General features: G+C 43.5%; 1 protein-coding gene across 6 annotated transcripts in view; it reads right to left on the reverse strand.

The window, feature by feature from the left end:
* Positions 1-26: 26 nt before the first annotated feature.
* Positions 27-25,280, reverse strand: part of mylk4a (myosin light chain kinase family, member 4a) — a 44,080-nt gene continuing 18,826 nt past the window's right edge. Inside the window, exons 1-15 of one of the 6 annotated variants that reach the window (XM_021613508.3) lie at positions 19,578-20,760; positions 16,155-16,313; positions 15,877-15,970; positions 14,824-15,385; positions 12,787-13,151; positions 12,141-12,246; positions 11,175-11,268; positions 10,677-10,786; positions 9,365-9,506; positions 9,100-9,170; positions 8,831-8,959; positions 8,360-8,512; positions 7,007-7,085; positions 6,781-6,838; positions 27-6,470 (exon numbers count right to left, since the gene is read on the reverse strand). In XM_021613508.3, the coding sequence (XP_021469183.3) occupies positions 6,782-6,838; positions 7,007-7,085; positions 8,360-8,512; positions 8,831-8,959; positions 9,100-9,170; positions 9,365-9,506; positions 10,677-10,786; positions 11,175-11,268; positions 12,141-12,246; positions 12,787-13,151; positions 14,824-15,385; positions 15,877-15,970; positions 16,155-16,313; positions 19,578-20,174 (2,718 nt within the window). In that variant the 5' untranslated portion in view covers positions 20,175-20,760 and the 3' untranslated portion in view covers positions 27-6,470; position 6,781. Of the gene's footprint in view, positions 6,471-6,780; positions 6,839-7,006; positions 7,086-8,359; positions 8,513-8,830; positions 8,960-9,099; positions 9,171-9,364; positions 9,507-10,676; positions 10,787-11,174; positions 11,269-12,140; positions 12,247-12,786; positions 13,152-14,823; positions 15,386-15,876; positions 15,971-16,154; positions 16,314-19,577; positions 20,761-25,280 lie in introns of those variants that run through there. The other 5 variants (XM_021613509.3, XM_021613511.3, XM_021613510.3 and 2 more) reach the window with 5 other exon arrangements.

The raw sequence follows: 25,280 nt of genomic DNA on the forward strand, positions 1-25,280 counted from the left end.
TGAAAAGACACTTGTGATAATAAAGGTGTTTTTCCTTTCTCTGTAATATTTATTTCATTTTTAATGCGACAACACTTCCAAATGCATATCGAATTCAAAATGCATTTCACTCTGTTGCTTGGATCAGAAAAAGGACATTGTTTTTTATAGAAAAGATTTTACAGAATCTATTCTACTCTAACCTTCAAAACAATGACGATCAATGTTCAGTGGACAAGAGAAAGCAATTTCACGGTCTATACATCTGTAAACCTGAGAAAATATATATACCATAGAGGAAATGATAAAAAGTTTAAAACATTCAATACTAACAATATTTGAATCTAATAGGTAGTATACTTTCCAATAGCCAACCTTCATGGAAGGTAATAAAGTCGTTTTTATTTGATTACAATATGATAACATGCAGACAAGCATTAACAAACAACAATATTAACAATGCAAATTATTAAGCCCAACCCTACACATTGAAATAATGATGCATCATGTGTCATATATGTACTATTTTGGTTTTACTGAGCACATGCAAGCCAAAAACATGCTTTCATCAATTAAAATTAACAACAAAGGCCAAATAAAAAATTACCTGCTTAATCTTAAACAAAGGTTTTTAAATAAAACAAAGAAAAAAACTGATAAGACTTGGATTATTTTAATTTACAGTAAAAATGTTTGTTTTTTATACACACATGAACAAGTATAATGTAGGACATGACTACAGACATAGAAACATGTCACTTCTAACAAGGTATTTTTCCTTCAATGCTATGATTAGTTTGGTGAATTCATCTGATTTAAATAAATAACAATATAAAGTGGGCATACTAGAGCTTGAAAACAGACCACACCAATTGTTTGTTTATGAATGTGTGTGTGTGTGTGTGTGTGTGTGTGTGTGTGTGTGTGTGTGTGTGTGTGTGTGTGTGTGTGTGTGTGTGTGTGTGTGTGTGTGTGTGTGTGAATTGTGAAATCATAACGAGCTGTCTCTGGAACTTAACCCTTAGATGCAGACCCTGATTCTGGGAGGCATTTTTTTACTTTGCCAATCATCTTGTTACAAAACATTGTTCACAACCATTTCCATTTGTACAACTCTTTCCTTAGAGAAAGCACAGCTTTTCCAAAAATACAATATAGAATATATCAACAGCAATTAAAACAACAGATCAAATTATTTTAAGAAAATGAAAACAGGATAACAATGCCTTCCCAGACTAATGCCACCGAAAAAGTGTTAAGTACTCCAGATCCGCATTAAAGGGTTTAAGCACACATCTGCATATTTTATCTATTTACGCCAAATGTCACGAGAACAAAAAACAAACAACAAACATATGACATTGGTCTATCTATCAGTCAAATTAAACAGGAAAATCCCTCGGTTTGCATGAATACACTCACATTCAGAGGAAAAGTGGGGTACAGTACTCAACATGGAACCCTTTTACATTAGCAGAAAATTAAATTAAAAAGAGATCAGAGTCACATCGAAGCATATATTGTGAGGTGCATTGTGGATAACTGATGTGTGAATCAAAATTTAATTCACACATGAAGGAAGAGAGCAGTAAAACTGTATGAGCAGGGAAACAAACACACTTCGGATAAAAGTTCAGCTAGTTTGTCTGACAAAATCCCCAAAGTATTTACAAGATCAGGGCAGTTAGGTGTTGGTGTTCTGTTATACTGTCTTGCATTGTAGATTACATTCACATATCCAGCTAAATATCTTTCACTACACCTTCCAGTCTTCAAGGGCTCTACGCTTTCACACTAAACTGTGGGAATAGTACTTTTACTTTGTAAAAGTAAGATAACCTGTATTGTCCATTCATCACACAGCTCTGGTTGTTCTACAGGTGTAGTTCAATAGGTGTAGGTTTTGTGAGCATCCGAGGGGTGTAGGGGTGAGAAAAGCCGGTTTTAGGCCCCATCTGGTGGCTAAACAACCCATTACAAGGTGTGGAATCTCTCCACAGAGACTTAATTGACTGCAGCTGCACATCTTGTACAGCTGGCTGCAATTAGGACGGCAGAACATGGGGAGGCAGTGGCATTCAGAGAGAGAAAGCCGTGAGGAGGACACACCAAAGTTTTATCGCAAATATTGGACCAGTTTGCACCCAATGCCGAAGGTTTGAAGTTCTCTCTGCCCTGGGGTAAAAGATTATCTTCCCCAGTGACTTACGTTTATGTTCAGTTGCTGACATAAGGGCCAGTTGTTGATTTTGATTATTGGCCTCATTTCTTTGTGAGAACATTCTTTTGGGACATGAAGATTCCCCAAGCTACCTGTGAACCCTTTATTTATTTAATAAATCCTCTTTGAGTGCTGAATTGCCTTGTCTGTCTCTTGGTTTTGCATTACCACACATGTGACACACTCCTCCATCTACGGAGTTGTTACACTGGTGGAGAATGTGAGTGTCCCCGTGTGGTAGTGAAACCTGAGACAACCATTTAGACAAGTTATGGTGCCCTGTAGGCTGTGAGGACAGGGTTTTTTAAGTAGGTTTTTACAAGAGAAAATGCTGCTGGCAGAAGAATGGATGTCAAGTCCCTCAACCTTGAGGTGGTTGGCGACGGAGGGGACTAAGCACCACACATAAGGGAGCACTGAAGAGCTCTGAAGGTAGTCTTGAGTTTCTCACAGGCCATAAATAACTCTGGGCTCCCGGGTGGCGCAGCGTTCTAAGGCACTGCATCTCAATGCAAGAGTCCCTGGTTCGAATCCAGGCTGTATCACATCCGCTCGTGATTGGGAGTCCCAAAGAGCGGTACACAATTGGCCCAGCATCGTCTGGGTTTGGCCGGGGTAGGCAGTCATTGTAAATAAGAATTTGTTCTTAACTGACTTGCCTAGTTTAATAAAGGGGCTCCTTGTGGATCCAGAAATCACTGCAGCTATCAGTGACATGAAAAATGTAAAAATAGAAGACTGAACAGTGCTTAGCCAGACGTAAGTACCGCCACCTGTGGCTGTAACAAAGAAGTGCCAGCTGATACTTCAAGGGGGAAGGCAAAGGAAGAAGTGAGCAGATGCCTGTTAGCAGACACCCAGGGGCAGCAAGGGCACGAGGGCCTACCTACTAGATGCTGACCAGGCCAAGGAAGCCTTCAAGAAGCAGTTTGAAGAAGAGAAGACCAGCAAAGAGGCCCTGAAGGAGCGTCTGGGGTGCCTGTGCGCCGTCCTACAAGAAGAGCGTCATGGCCTCAAACGGCTCCATGAGAAGTCAAGGCAGCTGGCCACCTTGCAAGAGGAGACTTTCAGCAACAGGAAGAGGGTAACCTGGCTGAAAAGTCAACTGAAAGAGAATCAAGTATGGTCCTCAGCCTGCAGGAGAAGTGCAGGGACCAAGGGGAAGAGGTGAGAATGTAAAGACTAAGTTCCAGGATGTTGTAGTGACTTTGGAAGAAGAGGCCTGTTCTGAATCGTGAACATTTATCTTAAAGAGGTAGTTCACGCTGCCAATGAGCAATCTGAAAAGCTCATGAAAAGTAATGCTCGGCTCAGAGGAAAAGCTCAGGTGAGAAGAATTAGAGGCAGGAAAGCTGCAGCTGAAGAGGGTCCTGGAGGTCTCTGAGGTAGCTCACGAGTGTGCAGAAAAGGAGCATAGGGAGCAGGTAGCCAGCACCCAGAATTTAGAGATCTGCCGGCAGAGGGCAGAGCTACAAGGGGAAGCCCAGGCTGGGATGTTGGCCCTGTTGGAAGAAAAGCTGCACCCCAGTTCAAAACGAACAGGGGTTTCCACAAAGGTGCTGGACAAGCAGTAAGAGCAAGCAGACCGAGCAGGAACTGCCCAGGTAATTGAGAAGCAATGAAGAGGAACAATGTGCAGGCCTGTCTGGAAGAGGAGCAGGCAGCAAGAAGGCTTGAGCAGGAGGCAGTGAAGAGCCTCATAAGTGAATTGAAAAGGAATGAAGAGATGGCAAAGAAGTCAGCGATGGAAGCCAAGCAGAGAGTGGTGGAATTGATGGAGGAGAAGATGTCCCTGGCAGGAAAAGCCTCTGAATTGCAATCATAAGTGGAAAACGTAATGAGGTTCAGTAAATGCAGGATGTCGTTCACAGGCTGGAGACATCTAATATGGCCTCGAGGGCCAAGTGGGAGCAGATCTTCTTGTTGCTCAAAAATGAGCAGGAGAGGCTAAGTAGCCTTGAGGTGCAACTGCGTGAAAAGCATCAACACAGCCATCTGCTGAGGCAAGTCCTGGACTAGAGGGGAGACGGAGCTCTGGTGGGATCAAATCCCACTCTCCATTTCAGGGGACATGTTTGCTCCTTCGTGTGAGTTGTTTACCCACACCACTGAACAGCCCCCTGACCGAAGAGAAAACAGCCTGTATGTCCAGAACCCATGGCCAGAGAAGATTAAAGGAATCGCGAAAAAGAAAACCTGGACCAGAGCATGGTTACACAGAGAGTTCCCAGGACAACCACACCAACAAGAATGTCAGTCCAAATACATTCCACTGATGACTCTCCCACTTTGTTTTCCCCAGAAGAGGTTTCAAGGTCCCCTGATGGTGAAGTGGTGACAGGGAGATGGCGGTCCAAAGGATTCAGCAGCGACCAGGGAAGTTCCAGTGCTCCAAAATCAAAAACTGGTTAGGAAACTGGGGTGAGCCCGTAGAAGGGCACTACCAGCCAAGAGGGAAGCAGCCCAATACTCTGGTGAGTGAAGTTTCGTCATGAGTTAAGAGGTCTGAAGGAAGGTTGAATTGTGATTCAGAAGTGAAGAGGTTTAAAGTCTGAAGTGTCTAACCATGGTTGACGTGAGTCTTCTTTCCAAAACCCAGAAGACAGAACTGCCAGCAGGTGGATCACTTGCACAGAAGGCAGTGAGACAAAGAACTCAACAGGGCGGTTGAGGCAACTGGCTCACCCTCAGGTCAAACCTCTGACACGACGCAGAGGAAAAATTCACAGCCAGAGAAGAAGAATCCCCTTTAAAGACAGGAAGAGGCCAAGGAGGCAGTGGAGCTCTGCCAGTCATCCACCCAGTCAAATGTGAATGGAAGAGCTACAAGACATGGGTGAGCCTGACAAACCAACTATGTTACTGAGCCTCCCCAGGAGTGGTGGAGTGTTGGAGAGTGGGCCTGGGAGTCAGAGGGCCTACTATGGTCAGGCAAGTTCATTAAGATGGATGATGGTTATATGGTAACCCAAGACTTTGCCAAGCTCTTGGTTACCAGGAGGCCTCAGGGAGAGTCTCCCAACTCCACAGAAACTGGTCAACTACCATCAGGTACACCACCAGGGGACAGCGAGCCCCACCTTTACCATGAGGTAAAGGTCCAAGATGGCACTGTGGTGGTGAGTATGACCAATGAAAAGGGATGTTCAGAAATGGAGAAACCTCAAACTCCTGGCATGGACCTTCAAATGTTCTTTGACCAGAGCTGAGGCAGGTGGCATGCTGTCGGGGTGCTCTATTTTGAAAATGTTGAAGAAGCATGGTTTTCCAAGAAGGGCTGGAGGAGACCAAAAGAAATGCCCTGTGAAAGAAAAGGGGCTTGAAGTAAAACTGAGGTAAAAAAAAAACATTTCTGAACATTTCTGTGATAATAACCCAAGACTTTGCAGAAACCCTGAGGCCCAAGTGGAAAAAGGCGAGCCGCTGTCATTCAAAGGAGAACGGGAAAGCTGGTGAGGAGGCACAGACGCATGGAGGTGAGAGCCTTCCCCCTCTCAATAACCAGTTATCGTGTGTGCCCCAGAAGGTGGCCGAGAACCAAACCCATGAAGAGGGTGAACCATGGAGATGACGAACATCAACCTTTGTTGTATGACCCCTAGAGGTCCAGGGGTGTACCTCCATGGCCTTGGATTAGATGCCTGGTCAAGAGTTGACTTTATCGGGGCATTGGCCTGTACAAACCACGAGTTGAAGCAGGGATGGGTGGTGTGTGAGCATCCGAGGGGTGTAAGGGTGGGAAAGGCTGGATTTTGGCCCCACTTGGTGGATAAACAACTCATTACAAGGTGTGGCATCTCTCCACAGAGACTTAATTGACTGCAGCTGCACATCTTGAACAGCTGGCTGCAATTAGGGTGGCAGAACATGGGGAGGCAGTGGCGTTCAGAGAGGGAGAGAGAGAGCAGTGAGGAGGACACGCCTAACCATTGGACCAGTCAGCACCCAATGACGACGGTTTGAAGCTCTCTCTGCCCTGGGAGAAAATAAATCACTGGGAAAGAATACGATTACATTCAGTTATTGCCATAAAGGACCAGCTGTTGATTTTGATTATTGGCCTTATTTTTTTTTATCTGTTAATAAATCCTATTTGAGTGCTGAATTGCCTTGTCTGTCTCTTGGTTTTGCACTACCACACATGACACACTGCTCCACCTACGGAGTTTTAACAGTTTAAATGTGTTCATACAGGTAAGCTCTGGTAGTTCTACAGGTGTACAGCAGGCTTGGTCCAAGTGGCCACCGCTGGCTCCGTCAAGTCATCATGCTGCTCAAAACATAAAGGGATAGAAAACAGTTCAGTTTCAGCAATGTCAACATTTCTGGGCTAAATCTGATCTGACTTTCTTGTCATGGGAAAATATTGAAACAAGCCTACACCTGGTGGTCTCTAGGAAGACATTACTGTTTTGTTGAGATTGAAAGCTGAATCCTGACGTGGGATATAACAATATCTTTTAGGTAAAACATCCCCTTTGATTAAATTAGGTATTTGCACAAATGTTCAAATATGCAGTAGGATTGTGTCATAGTGGAGAAAATGTGTGAGGTTTGATAAGGAAGGGTTAGAGACTTACCTCAACTATCTGTGGTGGGTACGCATGAAGATCTGCGTGAGCGGTTACACATGTTCTTCTGTAAAACCGAGGCAAAACACAAAGATAAGTCAATAACAATTTTAAAAAAACTTCTAAACGAGAGCAAACCAATCAGTAGAACTACACCACTTCATAATATGGTAGCAACGTAAGAGCTGTGATCCCATCCTATCCTGTCTATAAGAAGTGAGTGGGTGCCCTGTACCTTTTCATGAAGACGGTGATGGAGGACTGCGTCAGAGAGCCAAGGATGTCTCAACGCTTCAGAGGCACCTATCCTCCAACTGCAGAAAAACACACACAAACACACAGATATATATACAAACAGATGTAAAATGTCATAGAAGAAAAATAGATTTTAGATTTTTATTGCAAAATATACAGTATACGTGGTGCAATATGCTGTGCCTCAAGAAAGTATTCAGACCCCTTGACTTGTTACATTACAGCCTTGTTCTAAAATATATTCAATAATTGTTTTCCTCATCAATCTACAAACAATACCCCATAATGACAAAGTGAAAAGAGGTTTTGTCGAAATTTTGGCAAATGTTTTAAAATGAAAAAACAGAACACCTTATTTACATAAATATCCAGACCCTTTGCTATGAGACTCGAAATTGAGCTCAGGCGCATCCTGTTTCCATGATCATCCTTGATGTTTCTACAACTTGATTAGAGTCCACCTGTGGTAAATTCAATTGATTGAACTTGATTTGGAAAGGCACATACATGTCTATATAAAGACGCATCTGACAGTGTCAGAGCAAAAACCAAGCCATGAGGTCAAAGGAATTGTCCGTAGAGCTCCGAGACAGGATTGTGTTGAGGTAAAGATCTGGGGAAGGGTACCGATAGATTTCTGCAGCATTGAAGGTCCCCAAGACCACAGTGACCTCCATCATTCTTAAATGGAAGAAGTTTGGAACCACCAAGGCTCTTCCAAGAGCTGGCCGCCCCGCCAAACTGAGCAATGTGTGTGTCCAAACTTTTGTGTGTGTGCGTGTGTGTGTTTTACTTTCTAACCCTACCACCCTTCCTCTAATTGGAGTAAAGTAGTAAACAACAATGCTTAGGCCTCTACTTCCAGCTTATACATGCTATATACATTTTATGGACACAGTCTATTTTATGATAGTTCTATTTAGTTTGTTTTTACCCCTGTCTTTCCTCAACCTCCCATTTATTTCTGATGTCCATCGGGTTTGATTTCTATTTGCCATGTCTTTCAAACTGTGCTCTTCACAAAAGTTCATAACCCATATACATTTCACGAACACACTATGTTTTACATTAGCTATCTTGTTATTATTTGTTATTAGTCCTAACCTTCAGCTCCATTCAATGTGATATCTGTCTTTTTATTTTTAATACATTAGCAAAAAAAAAAAGAAAAAAACTGTTTTTGTTTTGTCATGATGGTTTGTAGATTGATGAGGGAAAAAACAATTTAATCTGTTTTAGAATAAGGCTGTAACCTAACAAAATGTGGAAAAGTCAAGGGGGATGAAGACTTTCCGAATGCACAGTATTTTGAAATCAAGCAGATGTATGATACCTTTTATTGATGATGAGGAGTTTGGAGATGAAGTCTTTGGCCTCCTCTGAGATGTCTGTAAATTCTGCCTCTTCAAAATTCCACTGGCAGGCCAGAATGTTATTCAAAGTCTCATTGTCGTCGTCACCTAGGAAGGGACACAGACCGCTTAGCCTGTGGAAGAAGAGGAAAAGTATTTATTGTGTGTGTGTGTGTGTGTGTGTGTGTGTGTGTGTGTGTGTGTGTGTGTGTGTGTGTGTGTGTGTGTACGTTTGGGCTCCTGAGTGGCGCAGCGGTCTAAAGTCACTGCATCTCAGTGCTAGAGGCGTCAATGCTATGGGAGTTCTATAGGGCAGCGCACAATTGGTCCAGCACCTTACGGGTTAGGGTTTGGCCAGGGTAGGCCGTCATTGTAAATAAGAATTTGTTCATAACTGTCTTGCCTAGTTAAATAAAGGTTAAATAAATAAATGAGTGTGCATGTGTACTCACAGCATATATGTAATCACTCCCAGGCTCCACATGTCGGTGTTGAATGACACAAAGTCGTAGTTGACAACTTCTGGGGCCAGGAACTCTGGGGTGCCGAAATTTATTCGTAACTTCTCTCTGGGCTTGTATCTAGGGGGAATACATGCTTATTTTTATTGGGAATCTATCAATACAAATACAATAGTTTAATGCTGCATGCATTGATACATCATATATGATATACAATTATGCTAATTCAAGTGGACGATTCATGTGAATATGAAACCTACTTTCTGGCAAGTCCAAAGTCGATGATCTTAATTTTATTCGTGACTCTGCTCACACATAGAATATTCTCTGGCTGAAAAAGGTGAAACAATGGCAAGACAGTAGTATATAGAAACCATTGTTACCTGTTGTGTACAATCTGATATGCTATCAATAACATCAGTGGCTATGGAAAACAATGACCTCTGGCACATTAACACTGATCTGAAGCAATAAGTATATATTTTTTTGCTCGCCGCCCCTGTCAAACACAGTGTGGTAGTCTACCTTGAGGTCCAGATGGAGGATGTACATCTTGTGCATGTGCTGCAGGCCCTCACAGATCTGCCTGATGAACAGCACCGTGTCCAGCTCCATCAGAGTGTAGTTCTCATCGATGATCCTGTCAAAGAGCTCCCCTCCATCCACACTACAATCACACACACAAAAACACATTAGGATGCTGCAGAAACGTATGAAGCAAATTGCCCAAAAACAGGACTTGAGCTTGGGGTTGCTAGGAAGTAAAGACTGTATGTACCATGGTCTGAATCAGTAGACTCAAAATGCTGCTGTACTTTCCTGAACACATGCACTATCATTTCATTTCATTAAAGTTTCCTCAAAATCCATTTATTTAAAGATACTACAAGACAGTGCACTGACCTCTCGTGTATTCTCTATCTACAGTGGCATCATGGCATAAAAATGATGTCAAATGAATTTAAGCTTAAAGATGAAGGTTGAGAAAACATTGTGGGAAGGAACAGACAGCGAGGCAGAGAACCATAGACATACACTACATTACAAAAAGTATGTGGACACCTGCTTGTCGAACATCTCATTCCAAAATCATGGGCATTAAAATGGAGTTGGTCCCTCCATTGCTGCTATAACAACCTCCACTCTCGTAGGAAGGCTTTCCACCAGTGGAGGCTCTTCAGAGGAGGAAGGGGAGGACCATCCTCCTCAGTGAAATTTCATAAAAAATGTAATTGTAAAACATTTAAAAAGTTATCCTTTTTAGATAAAACTATACTAAAAATAATCACATCACCAAATAACTGATTAAAACACTACTTTGCCAAGAAGGTCTACAGTAGCCTCAACCGCTGTCTGTAGGGTAGCACCATGGTGTAGCCAGAGGACAGCTAGCTTCAAATCCTCTTCTGGGTACATTGACTTCAATAGAAAACCTAGGAGGCTGATGGTTCTCACCCCCTTCTATAGACTTACACACAAATTATGACAACTTCCGGAGGACGTCCTCCAGCCTATCAGAGCTCTTTCATCTAGTACTGAAAGCATAAGCTTCAGCTAGCTAGCACTGCAGTGTATAACATGTGGTGAGTAGTTGAATCAACGAGAGAGAAAGGCAATAGTTGAACAGTTTTGAACAAAACAATTTCTTCCAAAATGAAGGACAAGCACTTTAAGCTTCACTTACTGAGCTAGCAAATGCAGCTGGCTAGCCCCAGACCATTATTCCTCCTCCACCAAACTTTACAGTTGGCACTATAGATTGGGGCATTTACTTTTGTATATATAGTGTACAATATAATGCTGATATGTTTTATTTAGTTCTGTGGAGGGAACGTACTATTCCAGCACCAGGATGATGTCGTTCCTGGACTCGTAGGCGGCGTAGAGCTGGATCAGGTTGGCGTGGTCCAGCTGGTTCATGACCGTGATCTCATTCTTCACCACCTCCTACATGCCAAACACACACCAACCACACAATGAGAGGTGTCAAATGTTCGCTTGCAGCTAGCAAGCAGTGTACGGCTCTTCTATTCTGCAAATTTAACATTTATCATAAAATGAGGAAGAAACATATTCCGCGTCCAACCACTTCTTTAGAGTGAAAATGTTTTTAGAGTGTTATGTTCAGATGTCTAATTCCACATTTAAAAAAAAAATTTAATACTCAAAAAGTATTTCAAAATAACTTACTTTTTCAAGGAAGCTGCAAGGTGTGTAGAGGTTTTTTATATGCATGCAAAACGCACATAGCCTTCGAAGATACATTTTTAAACCTTAACAAGTGTAGTTTATTCAGTTTATATTCCAAGTACATTTACTCATTAAGAATTAGTACCTTCTCTTTCTGACTCCGGGCTTTGATGATCTTGGCAGCCAGGGTGAGACCCGAGGAGTTTTCCATGCATTTGTGCACCTGGCCAAAACGACCTCTAAGAGAGAGACGGAAAAATAAGTAAGGTGTCTTCAGTTTCTGACTCGTTTTCTTTTTTATAACGTAACCTTACTCCCTCTCCCTCTGACTAAGAGTTGGCACAACGATCGATCACCTGTAAGTCACAAATCCTATAATGTTACTCATCCAGGTAATATGTCCCCTGAATGGAGGGGGATTGCACAGTCAGAAGATGAACTACTTGAACTATCAAAACTATTTCATCAGTATGTCCTCGGATACTAAATCAGTTCTCCTCCAATACAAGAAAGTAATATCATTTTGTGAAGGTATTTTATTGTTCATTTCTCCTTTATTTCATTAAATGAGAGTGAGGGTCCTCTCTTTGAAAATGTAGATTAACACTTAGAGATTAGCTCACAGCAGGCAGTGGGGGTATGGTTTCACATACCCCAAAGGCCTTCAGTAAAAATAACTGCCCTGACTCTGGAGTTATGAACCAGGGGAGAGGAGAAGAGAGGAGAGGAGAGGAGGGGAGGGTTACACAACTCAACATTGTTGAGGACCTCTGTTCCTCTCTATCTATGATTTAGGTGAGATATAATTTGTTCCATGAGTTTGGTTCCAAAAGACAATGGAGAATCGACTAATAATTGACAAATTTATAATAACTCAGTACAATGTAGGAAAGAGCTCGATGGAGAGGAGTCGTTGATGGCCTGTGCTCTCTGGGGAGCGATCGGCCTAAGCAGGCACTATTTTATGTTACTCTTTGGAACCTCACAATGGTCACAGCGGATGGATACAATTATTCTTGAATTTGAAGTTAATCAGTTGAAAAGTCATTTCAAATTTTACCTTGTGGTTCAAATCATTATGTATCGCTAGGAACAGGATAGGTACACTTACCCTCCGAGAACCTCTGCTCTGTTGATGGTGTAGAAGTTGCTGATCTGGTTCGGTTTGGCTGCCACCATCCGATGGTTGAATGGAGCCGGAGGAGGAGAGCTTTTATCTTAAAGGAGATATGACACAAAATTATTTCATTTTTAACCATTTAACCATGGAAGTCACATAGAGATTGACATCTATTTTTCAAGTGAGCCCTGGCAAACAGTAGCATGGAGGGGAAATAGAAGCTGTATTGTTAATCAGATAGCATGTGGCTCTATGGTACCTCATAATCAAGTTATCATCCTGTGCTAACTAACACACTGTGGTAAACATGAGAAAGGAGATGTTGGTTATGCAGACTACAGTACTCTCCTACTTTGTTACTTCTAGGAAGCATGCTTTTTTATACCCTAATTCAATATGATTATGAATATTTTCTACAAAAAGAGAAAGAATAGCCACCATATCAAACATCTATTGGACTTCATATCAGGACAAATCCTAATATTTGTTTGCGTAACTCCAGTTTTCCACTGTGTGGAAATGTGTGATTTATGGAATCGTTGAGTTGAGTGTGCGCATTTCAAGTTCCTCCCTCAGTACTTATCACCTTTCCCCCAGACTTAAAGCCACAGTGCCCCATAAAAATGCTGGTCCTCACCAATGAAGAACTGTTCCCCAGTAGAGTGCCTGACTTCTGTAGACTGATCAGGCTTCTTCTCTTTTCCCATCCTCTCCTTCAGTTCCACACGGATATCCACCCCGTCTGCCTTGAAGATGCCCCATCCCTCATCCTCTGGTCTTTCTCCTTCCTCTTCCTCCTCCTGCCTCTCCCCCTGCTCCTTCTCCCCCTGCCTCACATATTCCTCTCCTGCTCCTCCCTCCACCCGACTCTTCTTGTGGTCCTCCACTCCCAGGTCTTCCTCCGCCACGCGACGCTTGCTGCTGGTGCTGCACTCTTCAATCTGGTCCTGTTCTGCAGCTTCCAGGGACTGAGAGGAGGCACTTCTGTTGTGGACTTCACAACTGAAATAGACAAACATAAACTCAGCAAAAAAAGAAATGTCCTCTCACTGTCAACTGCGTTTATTTTCAGCAAACTTAACATGTGTAAATATTTGTATGAACATAACAAGATTCAACCACTGAGACATGAACTGAACAAGTTCCACAGACATGTGACTAACAGAAATTGTATAATGTGTCCCTGAACAAAGGGGGGGGGTCAAAATCAAAAGTAACAGTCAGTATTTGTTGTGGCCACCAACTGCATTAAGTACTGCAGTGCATCTCCTCCTCGTGGACTGCACCAGATTTGCCAGTTCTTGCTGTGAGATGTTACCACACTCTTCCACCAAGGCACCTGCAAGTTCCCAGACATTTCTGGGGTGAAAGGCCCCAGCCCTCACCCTCCGATCAAACAGGTCCCAGACGTGCTCAATGGGATTGAGATCCAGGCTAGTCGCCTGCCATGGCAGAACACTGACATTCCTGTCTTGCAGGAAATCATGCACAGAACGAGCATTATGGCTGGTGGCATTGTCATGCTGGAGGATCATGTCAGGATGAGCTTGCAGGAAAGGTACCACATGAGGGAGGAGGACATCTTCCTTGTAACGCACAGCGTTGAGATTGCCTTCAATGGCAACAAGCTCAGTCCGATGATGCTGTGACACACCACCCCAGACCATGACGGACCCTCCACCTCCAAATTGATCCCGCTCCAGAGTACAGGCCTCGGTGTAACGCTCATTCCTTTGACGATAAATGCGAATCCGACCATCACCCCTGGTGAGACAAAACCGCGACTCGTCAATGGAGAGCACTTTTTGCCAGTCCTGTCTGGTCCAGCGATGGTGGGTTTGTGCCCATAGACACTGATGTCAGGTGAGGACCTGCCTTACAACAGGCCTACAAGCCGTCAGTCCAGCCTCTCTCAGCCTATTGTGGACAGTCTGAGCACTGATGGAGGAATTGTGTGTTCCTGGTGTAACTCGGGCAGTTGTTGTTGCCATCCTGTACCTGTCCCGCAGGTGTGATGTTCGGATGTACCGATCCTGTGCAGGTGTTGTTACACGAGGTCTGCCACTGCGAGAATGATCAGCTGTCCATCCTGTCTCCCTGTAGCGCTGTCTTAGGTGTCTCAAAGTATTGACATTGCAATTTATTGCCCTGGCCACATCTGCAGACCTCATGCCTCCTTGCAGCATGCATAAGGCAAGTTCATACAGATGAGCAGGGACACTGGGCATCTTTCTTTTGGTCAGTAGAGTCAGTAGAAAGGCCTCTTTAGTGTCCTATGTTTTCATAACTCTGACCTTAATTGCCTACCGTCTGTAAGCTGTGAGTGCCTCCACAGGTGTGTGTTCATTAATTGTTTATGGTTCATTGAACAAGCATGGCAAACACTGTTTATACCCTTTACAATGAAGATCTGTGAAGTTATTTGGATTTTTACGAATTATCTTTGAAAGACATGTCCTGAAAAAGGGACGTTTCTTTTTTTGCTGAATTTATTTTAGAAATTAGTGTGTGTATTTGAAAGACAGGGATCACAGAGTGAATGGTACTGAAGTAGAGAGAGAAATAAAGAGAGAGAATGAGAGGGACAGAGAGTGAGAGACAGAGAACGAAACAAAGAAATACATCAAAGAAAATAAATAGGAAGGGATTGAGGAGGGTAGAGGGGATACCCTACCTCTCTGGAATAGAGCCAGTCTCTCCTGGAGCTTCAGGGGAGGGTGGGAGAGGAGGGAGATCCTTAACTGACATATCAGCAGCTTCTGATGGGCCTGCACTGTCCTCCTCCTTTTTGTTCCCCTCTCTCTCCTCTGCTCCTCTAACCTCCTCAGGCTGCTCTGTGATTTTCAACAGCTCTTCCTCTCGCTCCTCTTCCTTGAACTTCAATTCACTGAGGTGGTCTTCCTTCTCTTGCTTCTTTATGACCTCCTCTTCCTCCTTCCTCTCCTCCACTTTTAGTCCATCTCCTGCTGCCTCCCTCTCCTTCTCAGACAATGACTCCTCTTCGGTCACGGGGGCCTTGGGGCCCTTGAGGATCAAGTCCAGCAGGTTCGGGCTGAGGGACCCAGTCTGTGATGATCCCAAACCCTCTGAGGCCCTTCCAGATCCAGCCTCCAGGTCCAAGACGCCATCAGGGGTAAGCTGCTGCTGGTGACCTGATGATGATCTCTCTGCATTCTCCCTGTTGAGCTTCTGAACCTCCTTTAGCAGCAACGCCTGCTTCCTCAGGGAGATGGTGTCTGCATTGGAACAAACAGAATGGCCAAGGGGATACAGTTATAATTAATTCAACCACCTGCATGATTTTCACTTTAGTAACTATAATCAGATGATTGCACATATCTCAGAATGTCAACACACTCCTAGTATCCTCCTAAGATAATGGCAGGTGGTTGTCTGAAGTGTCAGTCTGATCTTTTTTATTCTCTTTGATCTTTTGGTTTCATGATGTACTTGTTAGCGCAATACTGTTGTTTACATCTGACAGGAAGACTGCTGTGACTAGCCGGTTGGTTATCTTTTGTGTGGCTCCAAGATAGTATCATTCAAGGAAGTCTATTTTCTTCTCCCGCTCTCTAAGCTTTCAGAACACATGTTGTTTACATCTCACATGTTACATGTTGTGAGTGCTGCTGTGTGTGAGTTAGTTTGTTTTGACTGGTAAAGGTCACTGTGTGTGTGTTGTACGGCTGTGAGCTATTGTTGACACATTTTAATGTACTGTGAACACCTGCTGTATCTGGGGGTTTCTTCTTCTGTGTTTTCAGACCTTTTGTGCTCAGACTGGACTTCTCCTTCCCATCCTTCCCCTTGTGATCTTTTGACTAAAGGAAGGGAAGAACGAAAGATAAGATCATCACGTTCTGCATTTGGTTTACATTTCAACATTCTTCAAAACGAGGTAAAATATGTATATTTCCCTGAAACCGCTACCACTATGTAATTACAATATGTACTGCACAGAAACTTCATGATAAACATGTTTTCTGTGAGCAAGTTAACACGTACAAAGTTTCCGCAGAGTTTGCGGATTGTGAGAAAATGCTTTGGTCCGTGGAGCTTTGTTGTCTTGTGACTGTGAGTGGTCTCCGGTCTACTAGGTTTGGGTTCACATTTAGTGGTTATCATCCCTTGAGTCCCTTTTGTGGCTTTAGTAGAGGTAGTTTTCTGTTAAGGAGACAGACAACACGGCAATGCTAGTTGGACAATGGTGAATGGTCTGCAACATGAGATGGATTATGACACTGTTAGAGAGGGTAAGGAGGAAGGGGAGTGGTAGTGAGAAAGGTAGGTTACAAAGGAACATGAACATTTGACAGTATGAAAGATGAAAACACGTGTTACAATATGTGAAATGAATCAAATGAATGACTGAATGTGATGTGATGTTAAAGATGAAAGGAACATGAATGTAACCGTCAAAACATTTAGCCTAGCCTGATTGTTGTTTCATTCAAGTTAGCATCCTGCTACTGTATTAATACAAACTACAAAGCCAAACTTGTTTCAGTCAAAGCATGACGTTGACTGTCCACAGCAGATGTATAGATAGGTTGGTACATGTGTGCGAGGCTGTGAATTTATAGTTAATCACTTGTCACAGTGAGCGATGGAATGCAATACTGACCCTAAGCGGAGAAATTGCCCGCAACCAACCAAACAAGTCTTCTCAAACAGACTTCGAACCCGAGGGGCTACCCAGTACTATAGTCAACACTCCAGTCCTTTAATGAGCAGGTCAACATCTTAAAAAATGTCTCAAGGCGTGTTGTTGGTTGTGAGGTAAGCACTGATCAGTAGTAAGGCAGAGGAGATATTTTGAGGATGGGGATTTCCACAGTGGTACGATATGTGTGTGGTTTGATATGTGTGTGGTTTGTGTGGTGTGTGTGGGGGGGACCACATTGACAAATGTCTGCGGTAGACAGTCATCTCACACCTTAGAGGTGAATGGAGACGGCCGGAGGCTGGAGCCACCGCCTGGCGAGAGCTCTGACGACAACGAGAATTCCTGGTGATCTGAGTCATACAGTAGCCAATAGACAATCACAGAGGTATGTATGCCCTTACGTGTGGACTTATATGACCCCTTAGTTGCTGTTTGAGTTCTAACCTCAAGTCAAGCTGAAAATGTCAAGTCTGTATCGTAGTTTGAGGTTTTGTGCTAGAACTGTGTTGAAATGGAAAGACCCTTAACTCACCAAATAAGGGTCTGAATACATTGCAATTATCAGATACTGCACCAGTTCCTATTTACAGGACCGCTTTCCTAATTTCCTAGTAGACATACTCTACACTACCATACACCATGACATGTGGAAACTCTTACACTACAATGTATCTCATTCACCATCTAAATGAGTTGGTCTCTGCTTGCAGGTAATAGACCCTGGGCATGAAAACAGATACCAATCTGGCATCCACCCTCATGCCAGTAATGGAACGGGATGATAACTGGCTTTGAGGTACCCATAAGTCCCGCTTAAGGCTTTAATAACAGACAGCACTAGCCATTGACCTTCAGTGTCTCTGTGTCTAAGACCATTCTCAGTGTGTTACTGCTGGTCACATTGAATCAACAACTTAAAGTGCTTGTTGAAGTTGGTAGGAAGTGACTGGGACTTAAGCCTAGAGGATTTGGGTTTAAGTTAACCTTCTACAACAAAATCAGTGCTACTCATTGTGCTTGGACTACTTAACCCAGTGCAATGGACAGTTGACATTATGATTCAAATTCTTCTCTTTCTGTAACCTAATCAGTCCAGTACCAAATGCTTCTAGTTACTTCCCTAAGATCACTGAGTCGTTAACTAGTTTCACATGCTTGCTAGTACATACAGATGTAATATCTTAATTTGATCACTCTGTCGTCACAGAGAACTTTCCTGCGTAGCAGGAAATGCAAATGTATAGTACATGCAAGGTTTAACTAGGCTTAAAACATTTTTCATTTCCACTTTAGAATTTCAGACTCAACCCCTACAAAAATGTCCTTGAATTATAATCCACATAATAATTTACATTCCTGTTGCTGCAGGATTATTTAACTGCTGCGAGACACTGTTCAAATTAAGATATTTTTTTTACTGGCCCAACCTTCCATCCCAAGTAAGACCGATCACCTGAATAAAGCATCTACAGGGTACAACCACTCCACCATTAAAAACACAGTGTCCTATACAGGTCAATCATCTCCTGCTTATTTTGTGCCACTCACATCTGAAGCAGTGCCAGCCTCTGTTCCAGCCTCTGTGCCAGCCTCTGTGCCAGCCTCTGTGCCAGCCTCAAATGTAGCACACAGTGTGAAGAACAATAATTTACTAGACCCTTTAAATCAATGGCTGTTTGACACTGTTGCCATGACTGGATTTCTAATGAAGAGTTATGAATAGATTTATCTGAAACAATGTACATGGGGGATGCTCTGAATTGAAATGCATATATAGGTAACAGATATCAATACACATCACTGAAACCATAGTACGTCTACAGTATATCCACGCTGGGACCTCTCAACATGCCATTACAGGACTGAGAGGGTGAGAGAGAAATACCGCAATAGAGAGAAAGATATACAGAAAACAAGAGAGAGAGACAGAGAGAAAGAGAGAGGGGGGAGTCCTTACACTCAGCACCCCAGATGCCGGTGGCCACATTATAGGCCAAGGACGAATGTAGAATGTAGGCTAATGTACAGTATGAGCAGAGCAATAAGTGTATTACTGTAGGTGGTGAAAGGTGGGGGCACATTTGAGTTCTTTTGGTTGGGCATTGTAAACAGATGTTGTTTTTCATATACCACTGTACTTGATTGTGAGGTGGTGGAATGTTCCCCACCAATTCCAACACTGGGTATAAGTGTCAAGGCTTTGGCTCCTTCCATACAATATGGCGTGCTCTGCATGGCACTATACAAGCAGTGGAGATCGCTATGTCCCAAAGTCATATTGCTTTGACACATCTTCCACCACTTCATGAGGAAAAACAGCATGAGCCAAGCCACAATCCTTCCTTAGGAAACAGATCTCCACTTGACTAGCCAGCTTTGCTGCTCTGATCATTTTCCTCTGCAGTGCCAACATCATAAAACTAAACCAAATCAAAAACCAAACATGGAAACATGGAGCACCTTATCTCCGAACCTGAATACAATGTGCCCATTTTTGAAGGACATTTGCAGGAGCATGAGGAAACAGTGAACCCAGCAATTCATCTAACCTACGTTGCCCATCAAAACATCCATAACTTCAATCCATTCTAAATTAACACCTGAACACAAGTGTTTTATTATTAAATTCACATGAACATAATCCAGAGTTTTGTTAAGTAAAGAGTTCATAAAGTGCCTTAATAAAGAACCCTTAATACAGTCTACATAGACCTGCACAAACACACCTCTTTGGTTAGTGCAGTTTGAGCTTCCAGTCTCACCTTGTCAGTCTTCTTAGTAACTGAGCTCTCGCTCTTTTCTGCAGACGATTGCCTCTTAACGTCCACCTTGCCCTTACTGTCTTTGGACTTGGGGGCCTTGTGTGCTGCAGGACGCATAAACATCATCTCCATAACCCGGGAGCTCTTCACCGTCTCCCCGATGAATCTGATGACCTGCTGGATGCTGAGGACCAGATTCTCCATCCCGTCCAGCTTCTCAGCCTGCTTCTCCGAGCGCTGGTCCAACGCCATCATGATGGAGCTCATCTCATGACACATCTCTCTCACCTCGCCCACCACACCTGTACCCTGGGTTTGAACCAGGGGAAGAGTTAGGGCTCTTGCAGGTATATGGATCTCCTCGTTGTCCACCTTCAGAGTTTCCACGTCCCTTTCGATACCATCGATGTCCTGGGTTATTCCGTCCAGCCGATTGAGGACCTTCTCCTGGATGTTGATGAGCCTGTCCATCTTACTGCTCAGAGACTCAATGCGATTCTGAATGAGGTCCAAGCCGGCACCAGTGCAGTCAGTTAGGTTATCCATCGTGCTTGGCTTTCCAGGGGATGAGTTAGAGTTCACTATCTTTGAACTCATGACCGAATCACGTTAGGACACCCAATCGAGACAGAAAAAGGGTCACAGAAAGGTTGATGACCAACGTCCGAGTGACAGACGGGACAACTTTTTTGAAAAACGCAGCCAGCCTTATCCCTATGTGCTCCTCTTCAACTGTACAGACAAGCTGATTTAACGAAGGATATGTGAATAAAATGCTAATTTATCAACAACAAAAATGAAGAAAATCAAACTAACTAAATTAAAATCCATAAAGAGTGAAACCAGAAAAATACAGCCAGTAACTGTCAGTGTAACCTGTGGAAACACCTTCAGAGTTCTGACTTAACAGACATCCTGTCGTGAGATTGTCCCTGTCTCTCACCTACTGCTTGACACCTCTGCTCTTCTCCTTACTGGAGGTGGTATTAAGAATGGAATAAGCCTGTCTACATAAATGTAAACGGCCCAGCCGACGTCAGCAGGGGACCGGCCAGGGGGGCGGGGGGCTGTGAGAGGCCGTGAGGGGAAGCAGTTTGGCTCTGGAGGGGCTGTCAGACATCTGAGCGCCTTTAAATGTTAAGCCCACCACCATAGCCACTCTCTGGCCCACCTGCCAAGTGTCAAAATGGCCAGTGTACACAGTTCCTCTCTCTGAGGCAGTGGAAAGTTGTCTGGGACGACGCTAGACACTTTGTTTCGTTTTTTACTTTATTTGCATGTAAATGGATATAGACTTTTCAGTCTCACTTGGTTGTTTCACCATGATTAGCCTGAACAGGTGCTTACAGATGGAGAGGGGGGTCACTGACCTGTTTTATTTATAAGCGGTCAGGGACATTTTTAAGTCAACTCAAAATATCCAACAATCATGTCAAAAGTGCCACTCTCACAGAACAGCTGTGTTTGCAAAAAAAATAACTTTTTAAATTAGATCCTTATTAATGACTGGCATAGTAATTAACAGCTTCGCAGTGTTTACGAGTGGCTGGAAAAATAATGATTGTGATAACATCAGGGAAATAACTGCATGTGAGTATTGAGTCTCAGTATGTACAGTGCATTCGGAAAGTATTCAGACCTCTTAACTTTTTCCACATTTTATTACATTCTAAAATTGACTTTTTTTTTAAAGTTCCTTAATCAATCTACACACAATACCCCATAATGACAAAGCAAAAACAGTTTGTATACATTTTTGCAAATGCATAAAAAATTTATAACTTGAGATTTGTTGAAGCACCTTTGGCAGCGATTACAGCCTCTAGCCTTCTTGGGTATGACGCTACAAGACTGGCACACCTGTATTTGGAGAGTTTCTCCCATTCTCTGCAGATCCTCTCAAGCTCTATCAGGTTGGTTGGGGAGCGTCTCTCCACAGCTATTTCAGGTTTCTCCAGAGATGTTCGATCGGGGTTCAAGTCCGGGCTCTGGCTGGGCCAATCAAGGACATTCAGAGACTTGTCCCGTAGCCACTCCTGTGTTGTCTTGGCTGTGTGCTCTCAAGGATGATCAATGGAAACAGGATGCACCTGAGCTCAATTTCAAGTCTCATAGCAAAGGGTCTGAATACTTATGTAAATAAGGTTACAAAAAATTTGACATTTGCAAAAATTACAAAAAGTTATTGTGTATAAATTGATTTAAATATATATATATTTAACTTTTATTTAACTAGGCAAGTTAGTTAAGAACACATTCTTATTTACAATGACGGCCTACTGGTCCAATCCTTCATAATCGTCATCAGAAGAGGAGGAAAACCATTAAAGGTTAACTTCCTTGTTCTATGGCAAGACGACAGATTTTTACCTTGTCAGCTCAGGGATTTGATCCAGCAAACTTTCGGTTATTGGCCCATTGCTCTAACCACTAGGCTACCTGATGAGGGAAAAAAATATATTTAATCAATTAGAATAAGGCTGTAATGTGACAAAGTATGGAAAAAGTCAAGGGGTCTGAATACCTTCCACATGCACTGTATATTGCTACGGAAAGCTCTTTGCTGGCTGCGAAACGGCTATAACTTGCGCCCACCCATTGAAGGAGCAAGAAAAAGGTTCAGATTGTAGCCTGTAGTCCCCTGGCTGAGAAAGAGCTTAAGGTCTTTAGCCTATGTGCTTAAATAGGAGAAGGGTAACAGCCATGATAATACTGTGTCTCTCCTCTGACTAACACATCAAGTCAGATCCTTCCCACACCATCACACACACTTAGCCTACTCATACAGAGTTAAGACAGTTAAGGATACATTTTAACATAGGGCCTGGTAATTGGACCCCTCAACAGTGTACCCTGTAAACCTATCCAAACGTGCTTGATGAAGTGGTCCGTCTGGGACAAACTGTCATAAACTATAATACATTAATTTAACATTTTACTGCACTGGGTTCAATCAGGGTCAGAGAGTGTTTATTTAATTATAAAAAAAATTATGTGATATACTGTATCAGATTTAATATTGCAGATAGATTGTAGCTTCCACCAATATAATTGTCTGGATCATATCCAATCCTCCATATAGATTTTTTGAAATATATACAGTACCAGTCAAAAGTTTGAACACACCAACTTATTCAAGGGTTTTCCTTTATTTGTATTATTTTCTACATTGTAAAATAATAGTGAATACATCAAAACGATGAAATAACCCATATGGAATCATGTAGTAACCAAAAAAAGTGTTACACAAAACCAAATATATTTTGTATTTTAGATTCTTCAAAGTAGCCACCCTTTTCCTTGATGACAGCTTTGCACACTCTTGGCATTCTCTCAACCAGCTTCATGAGGAATGCTAGTCCAACAGTCTTGAAAGAGTTCCCACATATGCTGAGCACTTGTTGACTACCTTTCCTTCACTCTGTGGTCCAACTTATCCCAAACCATCTCAAATGGTTTGAGGTCAGGTGATTGTGGAGGCCAGGTCATCTGATGCAGCACTCCATCAACTCTCCATGGTTAAATAGCCCTTATACAGCCTGGAGGTCTGTTTTGGGTCATTGATCTGTTGAAAAACAAATGATTGTCCCACTAAGCGTAAACCATGCTGGTAAAGAGTGTCTTGAATTCTAAATAAATCACGGACAATGTCACCAACAAAGCACCCCCACACTATCACTCCTCCTCCATGCTTCACAGTGGGAACCAGAGATGCAGAGATCATCCGTTCAACTACTCTGCGTCTCACAAAGATATGGCGGTTAGAACCAAAAAGCTCAAATTTTGACTAATCAGACCTAAGGACAGATCTCCAATGGTCTAATGTCCATTGCGAGTGTTTCTTGGCCCAAGCAAGTCTCTTCTTATTATTGGTGTCTTTTAGTAGTGGTTTCTTTGCAACAATTTGACCATGAAGGCCTGATTCACACAGTGAACAGTTGATGTTGAGATGTGTCTGTTACTTGAACTCTGTGAAGCATTTATCTGCAATCTGAGGCTGGTAACTCTAATGAACTTATCCTCTGCAGCAGAGGTAACTCTGAGGCGGTTTCATCATAGAGCTGGATGATTTTTGCAAGTGAAGAAACTCAAAGTTCTTGAAATTTTCAAGATTGATTGATTTTCATGTCTTAAAGTAATGATGGACTGTCTTTTCTCTTTGCTTATTTGAGCTGTTCTTGCCATAATTTGGACTTGGTCTTACCAAAGAGGGCTATCTTCTGTATACCTTGTCATGTATTGCCATGTTGTGTCTTTCTGTCCTTTCCTTTCACCCTGTCTCCCTCTGCTGGTCGTATTAGGTTACCTTTTCTCCCCCGCTTTCCCCCAGCTGTTCCTTGTCTCCTCTTGACTACCTCGTCACCCCTTCTCCCACCTGTTCCCCTTTTCCCTCTGATTAGTCCCCTATATCTCTCTCAGTTTTTGTTCCTGTCCTTGTCGGATTCTTGTTTGTTGTGTTTCATGCCTGAGCCAGACTATCGTCATGTTTGCTGTAACCTTGTCCTGTCCTGTCGGAATCTGCCGGTCTATCTGAGCCTACCTATGTTTGGTTATTAAAGAAGCTCTGTTTAAGTTAGTTCGCTTTTGGGTCCTCATTCACTCACCGTAACAGAAGAATCCGACCAAGAATGGACCCAGCGACTTCGGATCCTCTCCACTCAGCCGTCGAGATCCAGGGAGCGATGCTAGGCAGACACGAGCAGGAATTGTCTGCTGCTCGACATGCCGTTGAGACCCTGGCCACCCAAGTCTCCAACCTCACAGAACAGGTTCACCATCTCCGCCTCGATCCACCGGCCACTTCCAGGGCTTTCGAATCTCCGGAGCCCAGAATCAATAACCCGCCGTGTTACTCTGGGGAGCCCACTGAATGCCGCTCGTTCCTCACCCAGTGTGATATTGTGTTTTCTCTCCAGCCCAACACTTACTCCAGGAGCACTGCTCGTGTCGCCTACGTCATATCTCTCCTTATTGGACGGGCTCGTGAGTGGGGCACGGCAATCTGGGAGGCAAGGGCTGAGTGTACTAACCAGTATCAGGACTTTAAGGAGGAGATGATACGGGTTTTTGATCAATCTGTTTTTGGGGAGGAGGCTTCCAGGGCCCTGTCTTCCCTATGTCAAGGTAATCGATCCATAACAGACTACTCTATTGAGTTTCGCACTCTTGCTGCCTCCAGTGGCTGGAACGAGCCGGCTTTGCTCGCTCGTTTTCTGGAGGGTCTCCGCGCAGAGGTAAAGGATGAGATTCTCTCCCGGGAGGTCCCTTCCAGCGTGGATTCCCTGATTGAACTCGCTATTCGCATTGAGCGACGGGTTGATCTTCGTCACCGAGCTCGTGGAAAGGAGCTCGCGTTCTCCATTGCCCCCCTCTCCGCATCACTACCATCTTCCTCTGCCGGCTCGGGAGCTGAGCCTATGCAGCTGGGAGGTATCCGCATCTCGACTAAGGAGAGGGAACGGAGAATCACCAACCGCCTCTGTCTCTATTGCGGTTCTGCTGGTCATTTTGTCACTTCATGTCCAGTAAAAGCCAGAGCTCATCAGTAAGCGGAGGGCTACTGGTGAGCGCTACTACTCCTGTCTCTCCTTCAAGATCCTGCACTACCTTGTCGGTCCATCTACGCTGGACCGGTTCGTCAGCTTCCTGCAGTGCCTTAATAGACTCTGGGGCGGAGGGCTGTTTTATGGACGAGACCTGGGC

The sequence above is a fragment of the Oncorhynchus mykiss genome, chromosome 8 (genome assembly GCF_057628025.1).
Source record: "Oncorhynchus mykiss isolate SJ-2025 chromosome 8, ASM5762802v1, whole genome shotgun sequence".
NCBI lineage: Eukaryota > Metazoa > Chordata > Actinopteri > Salmoniformes > Salmonidae > Oncorhynchus > Oncorhynchus mykiss.